The sequence below is a fragment of the Ictalurus punctatus genome, chromosome 13 (genome assembly GCF_001660625.3).
Source record: "Ictalurus punctatus breed USDA103 chromosome 13, Coco_2.0, whole genome shotgun sequence".
Taxonomy (NCBI): domain Eukaryota; kingdom Metazoa; phylum Chordata; class Actinopteri; order Siluriformes; family Ictaluridae; genus Ictalurus; species Ictalurus punctatus.
Genome location: NC_030428.2, coordinates 10665678 through 10690000, shown reverse-complemented (window position 1 = coordinate 10690000; position 24323 = coordinate 10665678). Strand labels below are relative to the sequence as shown.

Genomic DNA, 24323 nt, shown 5'->3' with positions numbered 1-24323 from the left:
TTTCTTCGCCCAACTGATTACTGTCCGGTACATCGGTTAGGAAAAAAATCGCTAATTAATTCGTATTAATGCATTTTTATTAGGCCGTTTAAACCTTTTAAAATGTCCACTGTCAGCTATTTGATAAACAGGCTCCTTGCCTGATGGGATCATTGCAGGAAGTAGTAGTATGCAAGAACTATTATTTGGTCTATTACAGTGTCATATGACTTCTTGTCAGCCATTTTCAGTTCTGCATCCAATTCCCTGAGAACGGTTTCATTTTTACACATTTTCACAATTCTTCTGACTCATACAGTTCTGACGTTAAAACCCAAAAGTGATGCAGTAATTTACTTACGTGAGTTTGTGTTAAACGTACAGGAATAGAGCAACAGAAAAGTGTATCATGGAAACATGTACACCATGTTTTCAGAGGAATGTTGGGGGATAGGGACAGCTTATTCACGAGTATCTTTTCTTTATAAACACTTGGCATACAAAGAGGTGGGAGTGTGTAATGTTAATTCATTTGAGTGAGTTTATACTTCTATTAAGCACACAATAAAAACGAGTATAAAAGGCAACAGGATTGGGTGGCATTTGACAGAAACAGATGCCTCATGTATGTGTACAAATGTGTAAAAAAAAAAAAAAATGCTTCTACAACCTTATAGATATGAGTAGGCCTTATTAAGATGGCAAACAATTCCTTAGTTATTTGTATAAGCTATATTAAGTCAAATGGAGTTTATTTTAAATATTTGAAGTACTTCATTCCCATTATTGTGAATGTTTTCTGTTTCGAAAAGGGAATTACAACACGTTGCAATGCTTTCTGGGAAAGTTTTCCTCCTGATATCTACAGTTATGGTTTCCCAGTACCAGCAGCATTTAATTGAAAAATAAATAAATAAATAAATAAAATTGCTTGGAATGATGAAGTATTGGAACAGCAATGATGATGCAATGATAACAACTCTGCACGGTAAATGATGGTGCAATTGATGAGGGAATGTTAAAACAGTAATGGAACTAGGGCTGGGTATAACCAGCATAGATGCAAGTGATTAGCAGGAAACCTGCATCAGCTGATGAAAGAGGTTGTAATTGGGCTCTAATATTTCTAAGAGATCAGCATGATATTTTGGAGCTGGGGCTTTGGCAAAGAATACATTTTATAGCCAATAACAGGAAGCCAGTGTAAACAAAATAATAGGCCTGTATATAACATAACATAACAGGATGTCAGTGTATACAAAATAATACTAGAGTACAGTAAATTGATCTGATGTTGGCAAGAACTCTTGACTGCTACATTCTGAATGATCTGTAGCTTCCTCACCACAAAACATTACATCTTAGCAAGTGGAAATACCTTAAATAAAATCACAAATTTCTCTAGTATTTCCTATTATAAGATTACAATAAACCAAATATAAGATTATTAAACCCATTTCAAGAGATTTGTGCTTATTGCAAGCTTGAAATTGTCTCGTTCTTTTGGCAGATAATTTTGCTCATTTTAAGCATTTATTTCTAGAAAGAAGTGAAAATATCTGCAAACAGAATAAGAAAACGACAAACTTTGAAATGAGTAATAACGTCTAGAAATATGTTTAATGATCTTATATTTCGTCTATTGCAATCGTATAATAAGAAATTTTCACAATTTTTTGCAGTGTTGAAAGACAGACATTGCCCTAGTCCAGCTAGAAGTTATGAATGCATACACTGTACCTTCTATAGTAACAGCTCATTCACATGGACTTGCATGCTCCACAGAATCGAAGCCTAATGGTGTAGCGTTCTGTAAGGAGACGTTTATGGAAAGAGTCGGGTGTCAGTATTTCGTAAAAGTCAGTATGAGTAAGTTAGGATGTTTTTCTCTCAGGAAGAGAAAGATAATAAAGAGGCTGGTGAGGAAACGACTGTTTAGAGATGTTATAACGTAAAGTTATACTAGGAGCTTGTTTTATGGAGGTTCCACAGCATTAAATATAATTATAAACTGAGATACAGTGCCATTCTTTAATTAGTGCAAAAAATGAATAGTGCGCACATTGCTGTGGTATATAAGGAATAAATACTTTGGGACATGTTGGTTTAGGAAATAAAGCTCTAAGCTTTGCATTGGGACACATCATATCACCCCATCACTGATTGTTTCCCTAGAATAGCACACCCAAACTGTTTTATTTTTTTTAAGTAAAGAAAAGCTCCTTGAGCAAGATGTGAACTGGTGACTTAAGGTAATGAAGTAAAGTTTTACTTAATTATACCATTTAATTCCAAAGAAAATATACATAAACAACAACTCATGTAGACATTTGTTTATTTTATTAAAAGATAATTTTTTTTGATCATCTTTCAATATTCACACATAAAAATATAAGTTAGTAAAGTGTTTTTTTTCTGCACATTAAATACTTTACAAATTGCTTTCAAAGATGATTTGATGTCAATTAAATAAGTATCGTACAGAAATATATTACACACACACAAATATATATATATATATATATATATATATATATATATATATATATATACACACATATATATATATCCCCTGCCTCATCGATACATAAGCACTCTGTTCTTTATCCTCCCGTTACCTCTGAGGATCATCTTGTCCTCATATACATACACAGTGCCGAAAGCATCGCAGTCAGGAGGCGTCTCAATAACCCCTTCCACTGTGAGGTGATGAATACCGGTTGAATCTACGCAATACCCTCCATCATGGTCATGTCCAGCAAGGAAACACACCACGCTCTTGTGAGCGCACAGTAGAGGAAGGATCTCATCATAGTTCCATGTGAGACATGTAGTGCTAGTGGAGTAGGGATGAACAGGAATGTGACCTGCAAGAAGAAGGTAGAAAATAATGTTCTCTGTACAAGATTGCAGAGTTTTGTTAGGTTAAATAAATGAATGTGTACTTGTGCGTGTTCTTGCTTTTGTCATCATCAACCTTTTATGAACAGCACAAAACATGTTATTTATATAAGGCTACATGCTCGTACATTTATAGTCCTACATTTATAGTATGCGAGTGCTAGTCTAAAGCCTCCAGTTGACCTGTGTGCTGGTTTCACATGTACAGTATGTGTAGAATATAAGATTTCAAATGTCTGTCACATCACCAGAAAGTGTACAGAGCAACACTACTCAGCTTAGCTTCAGTTACATGTGGCAAGGTGTCTAGCTATTAATAGAGCCTAGTACTTTAACAGCAAAGGGCCATTTGACTGACACTGAAATCAACCAATCACATGCCTTTTCCATAGCCTGTCAGCAAATACATGAGGGTATGTCGGTTACATACCCTCTTGTTGCAAACATAACTCTGATCATTTTGAGATGCCATGACCTTCCAGTGACTATATCTTTCTTTAAAAAAAAACCCCCATAGTGTCACAATGTTCAGAAGCAGTGTGAATAGCCAATCAGAGTGCAGCCTTGATCATTCTGAAGCTTGTGCCAGTTAAGTGTACAATAACTAACTATCACCAGCTCCAAGGGTCTTGGGTGGAACATCTAAAGCCCGATACACAAATACAGTGTTTAGAGTGACTGAAAACGAACCTTGTCGAAAACTCCCTCCAAGGTGATGAAATTTTTTTTTATGCTATTTTCATTGGGTTTTTTTCACGTGGCCAGGACGAAGGCATGTTTTTGAGAACACTGATGCCATAGCACCAACCTGTGCATGCCCACCGTGGTTTTTTGCACGTGTTATCAATTTTTGTATATCATAGGTCATTACTTTGGGTCTGTAATCTGTTCTTTCACTTAAATTCACTTTGTTTTATTATTAAACACTTAAGTGCGTAAGTGTCAGAACGTGATACACACAGTACTGCTCCGGAATCCACCGCTCCAGTGCTACAATCAATACTACGAACAGAGACACTGGATAAGACCAAAGTGTAACATTAAAAGTTGTTACACATCGTTGTCAGTCCACACATATGAATGATTACGTTATGAATATTTTTTTATTTTTGAAGGGCTTTTGGCTAACTGCAACCCTGACCAGGATAAAAAAAAAAAAGCTTACTGAGGTTTAATGAACGAATTAATGAGCTCTCAACATTGTTAGTATTTGTTCCACGTTTTCAAAATTATCTGTACGTGTGTGGAATAAGCCTAAGGCTGACACAACCAATAACTTGAAGGACTACAAACATAAAATTGTTCCACATATAAAAACGAACTGAGGTGTATGTAGCATCAGAAATCAGAGGCTAAACATGCAGATAGATGGATACAAACTAAACTACTGCCTCTGGTGAACACCCTAGCACCACTGTGAAAACTGATCCTTTTGATATAAATCATTTAAAGCATTTGGGGTGTTTCCTTAAAATTTAGTAGAACTTGGAAGGCTATACTTACTCACAACCGTGACCTTTTCTCCTTTCTCGTCAGCACTGGTCAACAGTCTATCCAGCCAATCTAGCTGATCTTGGCTGAGTCCTCCGTTGAACTTCACAAACCTTCCGTCCATCGGAATTAAGCCTGCAAAAAATTTCCATCTTACGTCACAAAGCTTTTACAGACTCCATCTGAAACCAAGTGTAGCTCAAGTACATGAACCATGACGATTGTGCTTAAAACCTGCTGGCTCACATTTCAGCTCGGTAATTTCACTCAAAATCTCCACCACCATCATCTTTTAATAAATGGTAGGTTTCAACTGCTGCCAATGTCTTTGCTTCTTCTTCTGAGTGTCTGTTAAGTTTACATTACATTTAACAGTTGAATTTTGTATTCCTATAATAGCATCCATTTTCTGTACTGCTTATCCTACACAGGGTGGCAGGGAAGCCTGGAAGCTATCCCAGAGAGCTCGGTGTGGACAGGGACAGGCATCCCTGGACAGGGTGGCAACCAATCACAGGGTTGCCAATCACACACATTCCCACACCGCGCACAATTTGAATTGCCAACCAGCCTACAATGCATGTCTTTGGACTGATGGAGGAAACCGGGGTATCCGTAGGAGGCCCCAAGGAACGGGAGGAACATGCATGTGCCGTACATATAGGGCGGAGGCGGGATTTGAGCCCCCAAACCTGGAGATGTGGGGCAAGTGTACTAACCACTGAGCCACTGTGCTCAGAACTATTGGTTATTGTCAAAAATCCATGCTGATCGTTTTTCCCGGCTGAGAAGGGTCCGCTGTCGTTATACAGTACAAGAGCGGCCTCTAGAGGTGAAATAAAAACTATCGCTGACAAATTTTGTTGTTATTTGAAGTGTTTTTAATATTAATTTTGGATGTCTATTTTTATTGGTTATTTGAAGTGATACTTTTTGGTTCAGTTTGGATTTATATCGTTTATTTACTTTAATATTTATTAATAGTTCATATATATTAATATTTATTTCATTTTTAAAAAGTACAGTACCTTTTCATGGTACAGTCAGTACTGTTTTTGTAATACTATTTTTGTAATAAAGTTCAGCAACATTCTGCTTTGAGTGTTATGTTTTCATTCAGTATCAATTCTGATTAATCGGATATCGGCAGGTACCGTCCAACTTAAGATATCGGTATCTGTCAAATCCACCATCAGTCGACTGGTGGGAGGAATGACATTACTGCATTACTCTCTCCCTGACTGGCAACACTAGCCAGTCGTGAGATTCTGGGAGCACATGTATGAGGAAGAGGGCAGACAGCACTTTCCTCTGAGTGATGTAGCACAAACAGCAGTTCAAACAGATGTGCTGGATGGCTTCATGCATCTTGGAGGATGTGCTAGCCTTCATCCTCTCCTGTCCGTAACCATCGTATGGTAGGATAGGACTATTTAGTGGGTAGGAATGGGCAAATGATCCAAATCGGGATTAGAAAAACCGGGACTTGCTGGAGTAGAGTAAGTTCTTCCTCACAAGATTTCTAGCATTAGAGCAGATTCATTTACCTGCAGGCTGATTAAGTTCCTCATTAGGATTGTGCTCCTTGATGATCTCAAAGGACTGACTGTACTTCTCACACGATTCCTCCCGGCCGATGAGGCTCAGATCATAAGCGTCCAGGACCACAAATCTAAATTTAGGAGCAGGGCTGAAATGGTAAGCGTAGACGTCGTCCATCCTGTCATCTCTCTCCTCTTCTCCTTTGACCTCGCTGTTAAGCTCAGAGGAGAACAGGGCGCTCCTGGTGAAGTTGTAGAACTCGTGGTTGCCCCACACATGATGAACCTGAGCCGAGCAGCCCCTGAATTCATCAAGCACCTTTTCCAGAGCTTTACCTGATGCACCGTGCTTCCTGTTGAAGCCGTCAATGATGTCTCCGAGCTGCAGGATGAAGCTGGGTTTCACCTTCTCCTCATTCCAGTGCCTGATGGCGTTTCTCAGCAGGTGCAGGCTGTTCCTGTAATAACGCTTCCGGGTACCGTGGAAATTATAACCGTCCTTTAAATCGGCGTACTGAATATCAGCGATCAAGCCGAACGTGAAGGCAGGAGCCGCGTTGTCCTCCATCTGAGCTCTTCTCTGAGGTGTTGCCTTTAGATCACGGCAGAAACGTTTTTTTAAAAAAAGGTGAAACAATGCGGAAATGACTACCTACATGTGGAAAAAAAACAACTTGCCGGTGTTCCGGAGAGTTCGGTTCGCCTTTTCTCCTTCAGTGCGCATGCGCGAAATCATGACGTTGCTGCGTTGAGCGGATAGTGGAGGTCGGAGCTTGTGGTAGTCTCTCTCACTCTCTTTTATATTGAAGAAACACTGGAAAGCAACGTGAAATTTATTTCATGCTGATCTAATAACACGATAAACTAACACGCGCGACAATAAAGTACACACTACAACGCAGTAGCCGGAGAAAACGTCGTGATTTCGCGCATGCGCGCTGAAGGAGAACCCGGCGAACTGAACTTTCCGGAACACCTGCTGTAAAGCTGAATAATAAACAGACCTCTACGACCACTGTTTACATATCTATATGTACGTTGCTACTATATTATAGTACTAATAATAATTCAGGCATGTTAGACAACATTAATTCAGATCGTTTCTACCTAGAGCTGTTATAAAGTTGGCTTGTCGTTGGACGTCCGTTATTCGCGGATATGCGGAAATTAAGGGACCGTCTCTAAAGTTACATACGACATTGTTAAACACGTTTCTAACTTCAATAGCATTTGAACGGAATGACTTACAATCATAAAACCAACTGTAAAGTGTTCATCCAGGTGTCAGCTATAACGCACACCTTTTAGATTCTTGATATTTAACAAAATAAACTATCGAATCATATATAAATATTTCCATGTATTTTATTACTGCATGGGCTCATACACAAAATATACCATCATTCGAAGGTCTACTACGATAGGACGACGTTTATTCCCGCGAGGTAAACATACTTGTAATGACAGCTTCAGTTTCTTCTTCTTGGAGTTACCTGCATCTAGCAATCAACTCAACACTGCCCCCTGTCGGAACTGGAGGACGTATTGCATGCCATAACTCGAGCCGACTCAAACAAAACTGGTGCTAGTTTTTCGCCTCTAGTTTTCTGAAGATGAACCAGCTCTGTTTCTGGTGCAGGTCCTATGTTATATCGTGTACAGTCACATGTATTTGTGTAAGCTATGTAGCTGAAGGTAGCTCATTGGCTCAGAAACTAGCTACTCGGCTATAGAAACATGGAATCAGAAAGGGGAGCGTTTTATAATGCTTTCTGGTATGATTAGCAAAATGACAACATGGTTTGTTTAATAAAAAGTGCATGAGGTAAGCAGAAGGGAATTTTCACCCTGCTGAAAACAATAGAAACCATCACAGAAATTATAAGGGTTTCAACTACAAATACCATTACAAACACCAGCTAATCATTCAAACCATTACCATTATTGGTCCTTAATGGTATCCACTAGACATAATATGTCTAGACCAACAGAAGGCAACGAATTAAAGTAGAGACCTGCATGGACCATTACAGTTTCCATTGAAAATTCCAATTATAACCATTAGAACCATTACAAATTCTATGAGTGGCTACCCACTGTGCCACCTTACTACACAGTTATTCAACTTATTCATGTAGTTATTTAAAAAAAAAAACAACTACTATGCATTCTTTACTACATGCATTTAACATTTATTCATTTGGCAGATGCATTTTGAAGTGATTTACAGTTGAGTTAAGTATAAGTGGTTTTGGCGGCTTGTTCAAGGGTCCAACAGTGGCAGCTTGAGCAGGATTCAAACCAGTCCCTCCAGGATTTTGCGGCCGCAGAAATTAACGCAAAATCAAGCAAACTCGATTCTGCAGTATTCAAAGGAGCTTGCAATTTTTCAAAATTACCACCGATTTTCCGCAGATTTGGGCCGAGAAGTCAGGCATACAGCACTGCAGTGCGAGGATCACAACTCACAACCTTCTGCTCACTAAATTTGAACCTTTAAGCTACAACCTGACAGATCAGTGTCATTTAGTTAAATGCATGACATCATCACAGCGCATGCTCAGCCAAAGCCTTCTTCGATTCATGTGCGTCGAACAAGTAGTTTTCCACAAAGAAAGCACAAAAATCTCCACAAGTTGCATCGTAAATTTTGAGAAAACCCGCAGCAAAATGAAGCATTTTTGGCCGCAACGATCACAAAAAAACCCTCCTGTATGGACTGCTTCAAATTACGATAAATACAATTCATTGGAAAGATGTTAGCGTAGAGAGAACCTATAAAATGTCTAAGCAGGAACTGAATGTTGCTGCTGAGCATTTGAAACTCCTGCCTTTCCACCTGGACGACATTTTCTTTTCATTTTCACTATGCACTTTTCATTTGCATGTTTCTTTGTTGACCTTTGTAGTTCATTTCAGAATGCTAAGATTGGTTAATAAAAAAAAGAAAATGATCACAACCAGGCGTCCAAGACGTAAGAATTTCTATAGGAATTACCCAGAAAAAGCCAACATCTGATGTAACTTAGTATGTTATTTTTAACTTAACCAATTTTCCCAAATTACTCAACCACAAGTGTGCTGTTAGATTTGCTGTTAGTGTGCTTGTCTCTTATGATTTTGTATGCAGCTTTACCACAAAGCTAATTTTCACATTGTTCAGCCTTTGTTTTCTTCCCACACAGTTGTTTTTCTTTTTTTCATCCTGAACTCCTTTTGATACAAATAACTTATTTCTTTAAAGAGTATAGCTTTTATGAAGATCATAGTGTTGCATATGTTTACATTTATTCTTCTGGTTTGCTCTTTAATTCAACATATTTGACGAGTGAGGCAAAGACTTTGGGTAATTTAGAAGTCGGGCATTAAGGTGTGCAGTGCGAGGATTACAACTCACAACCTTCTGCTCACTATATTTGAACCTTTAAGCTACAACCAGACAGATCAGTGTCATTTTGTTAAACTATGTGTTCACAACCCAAGTCCTGATGTATCCCCTGTTCTGCACATTTCAGCATTTTCCCTGCTCTAACACACCCACTTCAACTCAGGAATGGCTGCTAATTAGCTGATTAGTTAAGTGGAAATGGATGTTGAAGCATAACATAAATTTTCTGAGATGCCCGAGTATGCCCCGGTGCCATCGCATAGTTAACTTGCCCTACTTTATGTCACAGAAGTAATCGGGAAATTCAACAATAATAATAATGTTTATAGGTTTTATTATTACGATTATCATTATTATTGGAGGGCATGGTGGCTTAGTGGTTAGCACACATGTCTCGCACCTCTGGAGTTGGGAGTTTGATACTCGCATCCGCCCTGTATGCATAAAGCTCGCATGTTCCCTCCGTGCTTCAGGGTTTTCTCCAGGTACTCTAGCTTCCTTCTCCATTCCAAATGCATGTGTTGTAGGCTGTTTAGCATCGCTAAATTGTCCATAGTGTATGTGTGTGTGTGATTGTGCCCTGTGATGGGTTTGCACCCCATCTAGGGTGTCCCATGCTCTGTGCCCAGTCTCCCCTGAATTTAAAGCTCAATAGCATTTGAAGGGAATGATGTACAGTCACAAAACCAACGGTAAAGTGTTCGTCTAAGTGTCAGGTATGAGGCATACCTTTTCGATTTTTGATATTTAATAAAATGAGCTATTAAATCACATTTAAATTAGACATGAATTTCACTGCAGAATGGGCTGACACCCAGATGAACACTTTCCAGTTGGTTGTGTGACTGTACATCATTCCCTTCAAATGCTATTGAGCTTTAAAGAATGGTATATTTTGTGTATGAGCCCATGCAGTAATAAAACACATGGCAATATTTATATATGATTTAATAGCTTATTTTGATAAATATCAAAAATCTAAGAGGTGTGCATCATACCTGATACCTAGATGAACACTTTCCAGTTGGTTATATGACTGTAAGTCATCCCCTTCAAATGCTATTGAAGTTAGAAACGTGTATAACAATGTCGTATGTAACTTTAGAGACGGTCCCTTAATGTCCGCGAATATGGAACATCAAGCCAACTTTATTCAGTTGCACTACATCCGATAAGAAATAACATCCAGGAGGCACGCGCGGCTGTATGCCTGCTGAAAGTGTCAAATGCTGCCATATAGGTGGCGTCCTACGTTGTTGTACTGATTCAGTAGTGTGCGGTTTGGAACGTTGCCAGCGGCTTCCCCGCCCTACGTAGTGCACTAAATGTCCAATAGGGATCGAGTCTTTGGTTTAATGCGCGCGTGCTGCCAGAGAAACACATCTGCTCGGAGTCCCGCAGCATTCAAGTGCAGTTTCCTTTCCTCGGTCGAAAAACAAAACAAAACAACACAACACCTGTAAGCTGGAAGGTGGTAAAACATACAGGGTAAGAAGGAACCGAAACGGCGTTCCCGGTTAGAAAGAAGAGAAAGCGTTTGAGTGAGCGCTGGGGAAGTTAGTTTGCGATGTCGGGATCGCTGTGCAGGAGTTTGTACGCGTTCAGCGGCGAGCAGCACGAGCGCGGCTTGCACTTCCAGCCCGGGGAGCTGATCCGCATCACGCGCGCGCTGCCCGGAGGATGGTGGGAAGGAGAGAAGGATGGAATAACGGGATGGTTCCCTTCCAGTTACGTCCAAGTCGTGGAGGTAGGACACACCCTGCACCTGACACGTGTTTATTTATAACGAACACTCATCAATCTCTGCTCCTGTAACACCTCAGTGCACTTTAAAAGCGTCGTCTCCTTGGAGAATTTCAGTAGTAGTTCCCAAAAGAACCCCCAATTTCAGTAAGAATCTCCAAAGGTACTAAAGCTTACTAAAGGTAGACCTTTCGTACTTTTTTTAAATGGAAGTAGAAATGTGAACCAGAGAAGTGCTTGTCTCTCAGAGTTGGCTCAGGGGATACCCAGGGGTCCTTGATTTGTTTGTTTGTTTGTTTGTTTGTTTGTTAGTGGTGGAAATCATAACCCACCATTGTCAAAGTTATATTCATTCGTGAGTTTTTATTTGAGTTTTATCGAGCAGTTTGACTGGTTACTTGAATTGAATGGGTTTAATGGACACCTCAGTGACTCCAGAACAAGTGTATATAATGTCAGTAGAAGGAACAAAAAAGCTGATGGTTCCAATAATTAAATAAATATCATTGTAAAGTGTCCTTGAACTGTGCAAAGGTGATGTAATGTAAATAAAATTTCTTCCTTTTCTTCTTCTTCTTCTTGTTGTACTCATTTACATCATGAGCCTAATACTTGAATAGTTCATGTAATAAATCTGTACTTATTTCTTTAAGAGTCAAAAGGGGTTCCTGACTACACATACCGTACCACGTTTGAACTGATTTGTTAGCCGTTGAATAAAAGGGAATATGTAGTCAGTCAGATTTTAGAGAGTATATTACTACATGTAGTTTACACAGAAAGATTACGTTCCTCATCGGAACGTGATTTCATTGCTTATACTCAACTTGATTTGAACCAGTTTCTAATTCCTTGATTGAATTATGGAGCGCGAGCGTGATCAATTCATGTAGTCATAACGTAAAGCAATTACATTATGAAATCTTGTGAGGATGTAACTCCAGTCACCTGGGTTCGAGCCTCAGTTTGGGTGAGAGCGTGGAGTTCAGGGTTTATTCAGGGCTATGGAAATACGTGATCAAATCTTGTTGGGTGTACGAAAACAAGTTGTGTTGATGTAACTCAATTCCATTCACGTGGAACCGATAAACACATTTGAATTTAGTACATTCAATGAGCTTTTTAGAAAGAAAAAAAAGTATTTAATCTATACCTAGATTATAACACCCACAACGATTTTTTTGCATACACACATGACAGTGCTTACACCTTGGCTGATACTACTCTTTTGTTTTTATAAAAATGCGGTACTCACAGATATGAGTCAGAAAGTGCAGAGGTGGTGTGTCTGATTAAACAGTGATATTGAGCAGAATTGGCATATTGACCCACATCATCACCTGTGTATAAAGCTAAACTGAGTAATACCTATGTAATAAAACAGGAAACGAAGCACGATTAACCAGGGAAAGTAAAGTTCAAGTTGCACGTACTAATGCACGTGTACTCACTTAATTTTTTTTTTTAATCACCAGGTATGTAAAATTTCTTACAAAGTTCTGAACTCTGAACAGTTGAGACATACACAGTGTGGCCAAAAGTTTGTGGACACATAACCATCGCACACATATGTGCTTGGTGAACATTCCATTGCAGATTTAGTCTCCATTCTCCTGGGATGGTCTTCCACTAGATTTTGGTGTGTAGCTGTAGGGATTTGCCCATTGAGCCACAAGAGCATTAGTGAGGTAAGACACTGATGTTGGACGAGGAGGCCTGGGGTGCAGTTGGCATTCCAGTTCATCCCGAAGGTGTTCAGTGGTGTTGAGGTCAGGGCCACTTGAGTTCTTCCAGTTCAACCTTGGCAAGCCATGTCTTCATGGAGCTTGCTTTGTGAACAGGGACATTGTCATGCTGGAACACATTTGGGCCTCTTAGTTCCAGCGAAGGGAAACTGTTATGCTATAGCACACAAAGATTCCCTATACAGTTGTGTGCTTCTAACTTTGAGGCAACAGTTTTGGGAAAAACCATATATGTGTGTGATGGTCAGGCCATATAGTGTATCTATTTTGAATCATCATTAAAGATTCTTTTCTCATCTTCATCTTTTGACAGCAAATCATGTTGTCACTTCACTAAGTAGATAAGAGAGTGTAAATTGATGAAAAGATTCCCTTTCTCAATGAACTGCCTTCAGCTAAATAAATGCTGCAAGGATTTCATGTTTATAAAACTGGACTCCCTGAACTACTGCCATTTTTTTTTTCTGTTCAGTTCTGCTACAATATTTTTTGTAGTGTATTTGAGCGGTACTTTGCTGTGTCCACATCCATTGACTGTTGACAAGCCCTGTTTTAAGCAGAGAACCACAGAGAACTGGACAGTATGAGGATCATCATAAATTTATTATCATTTTGTTTCCAATGCTAAGCCTAAGTTGTAAGGTACTAGCTGGATCAAAACATAGCCTACCTCCCATGTCGGTTCCCATTTGCTGAATCTCCTATTGTTAAAAAGTTTTGATGGAAAATGCAAGCTGCATACAAAAAGCCATTTCATTTGTTTTGAGCCATTTCATTTCATTTCCGCGTTCACCAACTGTGGCTCCTGACTTGAACGCATCCATCCAGTAAAATTCTCCAGACATAATCAGAGCTCAGTTATTTGGAATGACTTGGTCTTATCTATCCACGTTCCACAGTTTTTTTAAAAATTTTTTTATTTTTTTATTTTTTATAAAATCTCTGCCAGTACAGGTTCCTTGTCTAGCTAATGTGGCACAAAATGTTTTAGGCTTCTGGTTTGACTTTTCCTCATGGATGATTGACCAGTTATATTAAAATGACTGTAGCCAGACAAGTCATGGCTGCAACATACTGGGATGCTTCCTTATCTATCATGATAATCCCACTAATAAGTATTACATATAGAACAAACAGTTCACAATAAGTGAATAGGTTTATCCAACTGCTTCAGGAGATCTAGTACCACACAGAATTTAGTCTTAACACACATGGCTTTAATATTCAGACACCGCTGAAGGCCTTGATTAACTGGAACAGTTGTGCGACCTTCAAGAGGACCATGATGTAAAAGTACACAGTTAAAAGGAGACTTAATTCATGGCGCAGCTGGTCTAATGACCCATTCTGAGAATTCGCAGTGCTGAGTAAGATGTTGCAAGCATCAGCTCCGTTGGCTCTGTTTTGAAATAAGTGTCGATAGTTTTTAATTAAATGATGTGATCAAAAGGGAACTTTGGCATTGCGGTTATGGCTAAGAGGCATGGATGCCACATTTTCATAGAGGAACTGTGATGTGAATTGGAAAATGAACAAAAATGAGAACAGAAACTGTATGCCATACCCTAGAAGCTAGCAACGTTTGCACACACCCAAACCCACTTAAAGGCACGTGTCCAGTCTTTAATGAGGACTTCAAATTAGTAAAAACAACAACAAAACCCCCAGCAATGTTGTTATTCTCATGGTAAAACCACATGGTATATCAGACTTCCCCTTTCTGCAGCTACACAGTCTTTATCAATCTAGAACCTTTAGGGGATTTTTAGTTGTCCTTCTAGGAGAGTTTTAGGAAGCTAACAACCCATACTTATACAAAGAACCCCTTGCAGACCCCTTTCTCTTTGTGGAGTTTATGGTTTTTGTAAGGAAAGGAAAATATGATGTTGAAAATCGTCCATGCAAGGGAGATAGCCATTAAGCAGAGGTACTTTTACCACCCTAAGGTTGACTATTTTTCAGTTTTTTTTTATAAATTTGTTTCTAATGAGCAAGCCAGAGGCGACGATGGCAAGGAAAACTCCCTGATACGATATGAGGAAGAAACTTGGAGAGGAACCAGACTCAAAAGGGAACCCATCCTTATCTGGGTAACAACGAATAGTGCAATTATAAATAATTCCCTTCTATAACTGTGTACTACACGTCCAAATAGTAACCAGGAAATTCATTATAGTTTTCACCTGAAGTCTATTTTTGTTGAAGTGATCCACTGTTCACTGATGTAGACTTGAGTGCAAAACTGTTTCATGGCAGTTGCATTCCTAAAACTATCATAGCGATTGTAGTCCTGCACCATCGCAGCAAAACTGTTTATATCAATGGACCAATTTGCCAACTATTATAAAATCTTATTTTCACAAGTTCCAGTCTCTGTGTCTTGAAGTTAATAAGACTGAAACAATGCAGCTTGTCATGCTTCCCAGAAACCACAAAATGCAAAGTCATCTGTCCCGAGGACTATCTTATGGCGGAAAACTTGCTGACACTTAAAAGCGCTGACACTGGAGACTCCTTCCATCCACTTATCCATTTTCTGTACTGCTTATTCTACACAGGGTCACAGGAAGCCTGGGACCTTTCCCAGGAGACACCCTGGACAGGGTGCCATCCCAATGCAGGCACAATCGCACACACACTCGCACAGCCATTCACACACTAAGGACAGTTTGGAAATGTCAATCAGCCTACAACGCATGTCTTTGGACTTGGTGAGGAAACCAGAGTACTCGGAGGAAACCTCCGAAGAACTGAGAGAACATGCAAGCTCCGCAACACACAGGGCGGAGGCATGAATCATATCCCCAACCCCGCAGGTGTGAGGCAAACATGCTAACCACTAAGCCACCGTGCCCCCTGGAGACTCCTTCCATGAATGTTAAATAAACATCTCCTTACAGAAAATTTGAAATACAGTGTTTTGTTAATCAACACTTTCTGATAAATCAGATTTGAAAATTCAGTAGAGTGCAAGCTACTTTCTTGCAGAGATAGAACGAAGACCTCATGTGTATCTCTGATTTGAAATGACACTGTGCAAGAATTGTGGCAGACTATCAGCTCGGCACAGCTGAGTTCAGTGCAGCTTTAATTAATCTGACAGGAACCTAGGAAATGTTCTGAAGGCCATGAAAAGGAAAATGACAAACTTGATGCAGTCATGATGCCAAGTGACTAATTATCTCTATTAGCGAACAAAGTGCAGCAGATTGCAAGGCGACTACGGCTGCGAAAGCATCAACAAGTTCCAGTTAAAGAGGCAAACTCTAATTCAGCCTATCCAGACGGTGGAATGAAAAGAACTTCATGGTACATTAAATAAAGACGTCAGTATTTGCTGCATTACATTTAACTATACTGTGAGCTGCAGTAGGAGTACTACAAGGGATTTGGATGTAAATGTAATGAAGAATGTCAAAGGAGTACCCGTGGGGGTGCCTGGGAATATCTTAAATGTTTGGCTTCCATGCAGGATAATGTAAAACATCTGGCCATGAGTCCCACAGCATCACATCTGGCCAAAACAAAACAGAGTCCACTAAAGCTAGGCTGTGAGAGCGGCATCTTTTTCTACAGTAGGTTGTCGATTTGCCTTTGTGTGTGTTGTAGGCTTGGAAACTCACACCTCTCATTCTCTCCGTTACCCTGCACATGAGTCACGGTTCCTTTGCTAATTAATTCTTACATATGACAAATCTGCTCCATGCTCCGTTGCTCAAAACCATACAGGACTTTAAGTGCAGACACTTTACAAGAGTCTGGTAATTGACTCCTCAGAAGCATGAGTCTGCAGGGCTAGTGCTTAACATGGTCTTGTTAACCATGGCAGCCAGTAGAAGTTCTGTTTTTAGCGCACTGCTTGTACAGTATCTCAGGCCTAAGCCACTTTTGTTTTCTTTCTGAAAGCCATGGTTGGTATGACAGCTCTTTGTGTTAGAAGGGGAACTTGGTGAGGTTGGCACAAGAAGAAAATCCATAAGCACATTGTGGAAGTATCCAGAGTGAAGGTCACAGGCTGTCAGAAAAGACCCACCTAATAGAAGACAAAGTGATGAAACGTGGAAATGAATAATAGGAAACAGGCACTTCCCTGGTTAACACGTGCTGACCCGAATCTTCTGCCTGCAGATGTCGAATAAAATAATGTCAGCGAGTAATCTGTTCCTGGGACTGAGCTTTCCCTAAAATCTGACTCGAGTTCCTGGCTGACTGGAAAAAACTTTTTTAGCGTAAGTGATAATGGTTAGCACGTTTGCCTTGCAACTCTAGGGTTGTGGGTTTAAATCTTCACCATCTCTAGGTTAGACTGTTACTGCTGCTCGATGCTAATTACTAACATATTATTTAAGCAAAATGTCCATCCTTATGATAATGGAAAACTTGTATAAACAAAAGAGAGTGGAGACTCTTATGTGGTTGGGTTCAGTGCATTATAGCATGCCCATGTATTTTATATAATATCTTGTTGGATTCTACTGAAATTTATAATACTATCAATTTGTGTAATTTAGCAAGATGTTCATGCTTGTTATTGCTTTGTTTTATTATTTCAGGGTAGTACATTGTTAGCACTCAGCTTAGATGTTCTCAGTAAAGTGCACCATTTATAGAGTTTACTTTAATTGGATGCTTTAAAAAAAAAAAAAATATATATATATATATATATATATATATATATATATATATATATATATATATATATATATATATATATATATATATATATATATATATATATATATATATATATATATATATATATATATATAAAATAATATAATTTTAGATTGAAAAGGTGTGGAAGGTAGTTTTAGGTCTTTAGTAGTTTATGATTAATAAATAATAATATTTCTGCAATTTTAAAGCGTATGTCCATTTAAATCGAATAAATATAAATATGTAAAATCGAATATTGTTATCTGCCACATAGCATGTAGCTGCTTAAAACCCACCACAGCACACTAGTCTTTTTGACCTGACGAACGATTTCAAGTATTTATACTCATACATGCCATAAAGAGTATCCCCAGTCACGTGAAGGGCATTCAGATACTCTTTAAATTGCAAATAATTGAGATTAATATAAAGTATATTAGGTATTACACTAAATTGCAAAAAAAAAAGGTGGCAATGAGTTTCCTGCTATGGACTGGCAGCACCCTGACCACGATAAAGTTACTGATGGATGGATGAATGAATGAATGAATATAAAATCAAAACAACTTTGGTGGGATAACTAAGCACTAACTTGACTGGTGTTCCAAGATGGCTGATATTTACTGTTTAAGTGATATCGCACAAGCAAGAGTGCGGTTATACTGAATATCGGAGTAGGAGAAGCCACACTACAAGACTGTGCCTCAAATTTTCTGACACTACCAGAATTTTAATCGGAGGAAAAATGTGATTGCAGCGGTTATTTATCGGCTGTCGGGAACGCGTCAAACTAACGATCAAAGACTACAGATTTTGGCCAAGGATTATAGGAATCTTTTAGGATTCTCAAAATTTGTCTCAGACGACCAAATCGGGGCTAAAATCGTACAGTGTGAACCCGGCTTGAAGAAGCCACACTTCTTTATACTTTACAGCATGTCACCAGTACTCACGTACGTTCCCGTTAAAGGTGCTTCCGATAAAATCGGCATCCTCTTTTTCCTTTTCATCTTCATCCGACAAGCTTTCAAAGTTATATTCATCTGTTCAAAGATATACTTCATCTGACAAGCCGAAAGTTATATTCCTGAGTATTGTCGCTTCTGACGATGACGTCGCTAACACTACTGTAGTAATGTTTTCGAACTAGGAAGTGGAATTTTACTTGGCGAACACAGATGAGCGGAGTGATACACACAGTGAAATGTAACTGTATGTTGTTATATGCGGTTATTGGAAGTATAAGCACTCCTGGAACACTGCTCGTCCAATCAAATTAGTGGACCTGTACTTAGTATTGTATAAAACATAAATAACATAAGTCTTTAGTCTGTATCATTCCGCTTGTCTGTGTTCGATAAATAAAATTCTAATCCTAGCAATAGATTGTTATATTGAAACCGTTACTAAGCTTATTATGGTCTGTCAGTCAGTCTGGTTGTCGGTTGTGGCTTCTTTGGGAACTGTTTTCATTGATGGAGCCGGGGGAAAACAAAAACAAAATATTTGTGTGAAATGTCAGCTACTTGATCTTACTTTCTTGTTTCTAGAACTGTTGTGTAAAAATAATATCAGCCTGTGGCCTCGTGCTTACAGCCGAATCGCGGCCGTGCAGATATTCAGTACAACGATACTCTTACTAGTGCGATGTTGTTTAACTTATACAGCATGTTGCTGAGCTCCTCATCCTGGTTGACCCAAACATGATCTTTTTGTGCGGATGTTGGAATCATGGTCATGGAACATCATGTGCTGTGTACATGGGTCATGTTAACAGATCTCCATTTGGCTCAGGAAGGACTGACTCACTCAGGCATGAGGAACCAGCATGCTGCATAAGGACGTTTTCTGTAAATCTCGGTTGGTTTAATGCAACTCTGGATTACAGAGATAGCAGTGACTCATAGTCACAGTGTACTGCAAAACGACTACAAAGGCTGATTCTTCATAAGTTCAATCTTGTGTAGAAATCATGTATATTAAAAATAAAGAGTTTTAATCTAAAAGTGTTCATTTTTCGTATAGAAAGAATAAGAATAAGAAGAAATCTAGTGTAAGACATTGTTTTATGTCCATGGCATACTTATAGTTATGCATGTATGATTTAATCTGGTCAATTTTAATGACCACAAACACTTCTCTGTTAGAGATACTGTCTTTAGCTCTATGGAAATGCTGTAAATAATAATTGTTTCCTGTATCCATGTGTCTAAGAATGGAAAGCTCAACAGTAAAAGATTATTTTGTGCCTCATCTATGTGTTCAGGCATTTTAGGCATTCTTTCCTTGACAGGTTATTGCTGACTTTCCCAGCAGGATAGCAGTGGAATGCAAGGAAAGCTTTGAAATATATTTTTTCCAGCCTTGGGTGTGGGAACCATGTGGTCTTTTCAGTAGATAAATAGTATTTATCAGGAGCAGCATGTCCATCGTGTATGCTCGCAGGAAAGAGGCTCGGAGAGGACGAGATATTATGTGACATAAAGTTATTTGTGTTTCTGTCTCTCCTTCCCTTAACAAATGTCTGACACGTCAAAACTATCCTGGAAGTTCTGAAATGATTTAGATTTGGATCGGGATCAGTTGTTGGAAGATAAGCTTGCAATAATGGGTGCCTAAGTGACTAACCCCGTTCACACGTTTAATGTTTGATGGCTGTTTTCGTAACACTGTGTGGTGCATAACATCTGTGCGGAGGCAAATCTAAAATCTGTGCAGAAGCATGGTCAATTAAAAGGCAGTAGAGCTGTAAGTTAGCCATCTGGTGTTATGCATTATTTAATGTTGTTGATTTGACTTTTAGACCATGTGCGTGATTATTACTGTAGATTATGAGTGTGAGTTTGAGTCTTCATTTATTATTTTTATTTAGTAAACGCCCGTTTTCCAAAGTGAGGTAGAATCAGCGATGACAACTTAGTGACTTTGTCAAGTAATTAGTGACTTCATCAAGCGATAACAAATCAGTGACTAACCACTGATCACCACTGTTCACAACAACTAATCACTGATCGCCGCTGCTCACAACTGATCACTGATCGCCATTCTTCACAACTAATCCTTGATCACCACTGTTCACAACAACTAATCCCTGCCCAGCATCGTTCACAACTAATCCCTGATCACTGTTGTTCACAGCGACTGATCCCTGTTCACAACAACTAATCCCTGATCACTGTTGTTCACAGCGACTGATCCCTGTTCACAACAACTAATCCCTGGTCACCATCATTCACAACAATTAATCACTGATGACCACTGCTGATGAAGAAGATGAAGCCTTTATTTGTCACATATACATTCCAGCACAGTGAAATTCTTTTCTTTGCATATCCCAGCTTGGGTCAGAGCACAGGGTGAGCCATGATCCCGCACCCCTGGAGCAGATAGGGTTAAGGACCTTGCTCCACCAGTGGTAGCTTGGCAGTGCTAGGGCTTCTGAGCAGTGACCTGTTCACCACTGTTCACAACAACTAATCACCGATCACCATTGTTCATAACAACTAATCACTGACCACTAGTTTTCCGTCCCATTCATACCATTTTGAACATTTTAAACTCTCTACTTGGCAATACTTAAAGTAGAAATATTCCATCTATAACTGTTTTCCTTTGTGTGTATTATAGTATTTTTTAAATACCTAAATAGTTTGGTCAGTTTGTAGTTTCGTGACCAAAAAATTCTTTTTTTTTCTATAAGTAATAATGTATTATTTTACATTCTGCTAAAACTCTGTTCTATTGTAAGTGTATTCCTTCTCCGTGTAACATCTTTTGAAATGCACATAATCATGGTGATTCAGTACATATGGAAATTAGTCTGTGATGTAATTTGGTGACTTCCAGCAACATTTTGAGCAAGCATTATCTACTTTCCCCTTTTTAACATTTTCTTGCAACACATTTTACTTTGTCTTTACGTTTGAAATGAAATACTAAATTTGGAAGTTCCCACTTTTCGTGGAGAAGATTATTAGAGACGTTCTAAGCCAGCAACTTTTACTCATGATTTATCAGAAGGAAATGGACATTTAGATCACAGCCAACAGCTTTGAGTCCTTAGTTTGGCTACTAGAACATTCTTCTTTACTGTGACTGCTGAACTTTCTCACTTGTGTGCAGTGGTTCACAAGGAAGGACAAACTGGCCTGCTTTTAAAACATAAAGGATTTACCGATTTGCTTTTGAGACCACAGGAGTCATTCTGATTTAGAAATGAGGTCATAATAATATTTCCAGATCATTTCTATATGCTACATTTACACTGTGTAACCCAAGCCTTGTGTAAGCCTACATTTCTCTCTATGGATACTATATATGTAATTTCGTGTGAGGTTTTGCATTGGAGAGCATTCCTTCTACATTTCCAGCATTCCTGACTGAGGAAAATTATGGATGGGAAAACCTTGATGAGCTAAGCTTTAGAAAAACATTGGTAAATGCCGCGGCTGAAATGCAGTGAGGTTTCACAGAGGTAAAAATCCAGACAGCAGATAACTGCAGTGAGGAAATTCCAGACTGTGCCTCACTTTATGAATTATTGTCTGTGATTGAGCTTCTTAAGTAACATTCTAGTGATATTGTTATAGAGTCCATTACTGGAGAAAAAATTCTCTTACATCATTTATTTAAAGGTATTCACCTGATATTTTGGGGTCAAGAATACATTATTATGAACTGGTCTGTCTTTATTTGAGCTTTTTGAGAAGGTCTAATTAAATTATAATACATCAGAATGTAGTTTGCTCATCATTTGCTTAATTCAGTTGTTGGATTCTTAGGTGATGGAAGTGATGAAATGTTTTCTGCCTAACATGACTATTTAATATGCTTCTCTGAATTGCCTCATCCAGAAATCTGCTTCCTTGACCGTGTTGCCTGGTGAGGAGCCTTGCCAAAACCCATTGCCCAAAGACTGGAAGTGTTACATGTCACCACAGGGAAGGAAGTACTACGTCAACACTGTAAGCAACGGTGAGCACATTTGAATGTATTTACCCACAATACGATTACAAATCCTACTATTCAGACTGAAGTTTGAAATTCACCTCAAGGGGATGGGAGGTGGGAGAATATCATCATCACATGCACAGAAACTCTACACAGACAGTAACCCAAGTTCAGAATCGAACTGGAGACCCTGGTGCATGCACCGAAATCATAATTAACTAGTTAATAGTTTATATTGTCAATGTCCATGCATTGCTGTGCAGTTTGAGTGGGTGAAGCTGGTACAGGGCGGTGTCATTAGATCAGAGGCTTGTTCAAGATATCTCTTATTGTCTCCACAAGTTGCTTTGAAACAATCAGCATTGTGCTTGTTTCTCACCAGACTGTCCTACGTCCTCTTTCTCCACCCACAAGACATCCATGCGTGCATTCTCAAGATGATTAAATGAGGATCTGGGCGGAGAACAGAATTAGTCAGACTATAAGTTTCACTACTGACTGTCCCTATTCACATTTTTACTTTATTTTTTTATTTCTGAGTCATTCTAGGCTCTATTAAAGCAAAATCTGGGGATTTCAAAATGAATGAATGCATGTAATTGAAACTAATAGTAATAGTAGTCTATGAATGACTCCCTAGCGTTTCAGTCCCATGATTTTTCGAACGAGGTTGCCATGTTTGGCACCGAAATGTCCGTAAGTGGATGTGAAAGGTAGCACAAAAATACTCACCAGACTTTGGAAGAGAATAGATACTACTTCTGTCTGTACAACAGGTTGTGATCCTTATGTACTTCCCCCAAAACTGCTGACCCACATATATCATAGTATATATACTGTATATGATACACATGCCTCATGTACAGTACACGCCTCAAAGCATTTAAAACTACAGAATCCAGAGGATCCCATGGTAATTTTCTTCAGGAGGCAAAAAAAAAAAAAAGCGTTTTATATTATTCTTAAGGTAAATCAATATTAGCTAACTAACTAACCTTTGCTAATGTTAGCAATGGTTGCTTCTGAGATAAATCTCCCAGTTATCCTATAACATAGCAAGTTATCTAACACAGCTACGAGGCAGCACGACAAAGGGGGCATCTGCTGTTTGCTACATTATGAGACAAAATGGCAACAGTATGCCATTACATAAAATGCAACGATATCTGAATCTGTGAAAGAGTCAAAATTATGCATTAAGACTTTGGTAACTTTACAGAAGTTAAAGGAACTGATGCATTTTCTTATGCAGCTACCGTCACTGTTGTTCTAATAACAGTTCATGAGGATTTAGTGACTGCATATTATGAGTCAGAACACTCAGTCAAGAACATCTCATACATCACTAGCTCTTAATTTAAGAACGTTAAGGCCTTTTGGTTCCTCTTGCTTTGACCAGGCAACAGTTTCAGTGGCTCTGACAGCTAAAAACAGCCTGTAGACCAGCTGGTCCCTATAAAGCTAATTCCACAGTGCTCACTAAAGTTGTTAATGTGTAAACAAGAATTCATATGAACGCCAACCAGTCACTCACATAAATCCCCCAATGACTAATGTACTGGAACGCACCTACTGTAAATCGCCTACATTTCTAATCTGTTTAGTCTGTGCTCCATCACCGGTTGAAGACGTGACCGTTACAAGGATTGCAGTTGAGCAAACACATTCAGTGAACAGTGAAGAAAACCATTACACACAAAACTGAGCTTGAGATAGGAGGCTTTTGATATAGTTTCTGAGGGTCTCATGTCAGATTGACTCACATTATGTTGTGTTGTGTGGTTGCCATGGTGACAGGCCGAGTATAGTATTAGGGCGGGGGGGGGGGGGGGGGGGGGTTGTGTCGTGTTGTGTTGTGTTGTGCAGTTTCCTTCCTGTTCTGTGTAGCAGCTTTCTGGTTAAGTAGCTCTCTGCCCTACTGGTTATACC

The 24323-nt window shown here is 39.0% G+C and overlaps 2 protein-coding genes across 10 annotated transcripts in view; one reads left to right on the top strand and one right to left on the bottom strand.

Annotated features, from left to right (window-relative positions):
• Nucleotides 1-2297: 2297 nt before the first annotated feature.
• On the bottom strand, nt 2298-7417 carry adprm (ADP-ribose/CDP-alcohol diphosphatase, manganese-dependent). 8 transcript variants are annotated; one of them, XM_017484519.3, is made up of 4 exons: nt 7368-7417; nt 5919-6504; nt 4384-4506; nt 2298-2846 (listed from the first exon to the last, which is right to left on the bottom strand). In XM_017484519.3, the coding sequence occupies exons 2-4, from the start codon at nt 6478-6480 to the stop codon at nt 2557-2559; spliced, it is 975 nt and encodes a 324-aa protein (XP_017340008.1). In that variant the 5' UTR covers nt 6481-6504; nt 7368-7417; the 3' UTR covers nt 2298-2556. The 8 variants fall into 8 exon arrangements, with proteins under 8 accessions (XP_017340008.1, XP_017340000.1, XP_017340004.1 ...); XM_017484511.3 differs by having other exon boundaries at nt 7311-7387; XM_017484515.3 differs by having other exon boundaries at nt 5919-6726; nt 7311-7386.
• A 3074-nt stretch (nt 7418-10491) lies between these two features.
• LOC108274021 (growth arrest-specific protein 7) overlaps nt 10492-24323 on the top strand; it is a 46008-nt gene continuing 32176 nt past the window's right edge. The window contains exons 1-2 of one of the 2 annotated variants that reach the window (XM_017483792.3): nt 10492-11047; nt 22298-22418. In XM_017483792.3, the coding sequence (XP_017339281.1) occupies nt 10868-11047; nt 22298-22418 (301 nt within the window). In that variant the 5' untranslated portion in view covers nt 10492-10867. The remainder of the gene's footprint in view (nt 11048-22297; nt 22419-24323) is intronic. The other variant, XM_017483793.3, reaches the window with a different exon arrangement.

Bases quoted from the DNA above. Each gene is read 5' to 3' on its own strand.
- adprm (XM_017484511.3), bottom strand. The intron at 4,507-5,918 runs GTAAATGAATCT...AATTTTTTGCAG, and splicing joins GGAACTTAATCAGCCTGCAG to GCTTAATTCCGATGGACGGA. The intron at 2,847-4,383 runs GTAAGTATAGCC...TTCTTCTTGCAG, and splicing joins AGAAAAGGTCACGGTTGTGA to GTCACATTCCTGTTCATCCC.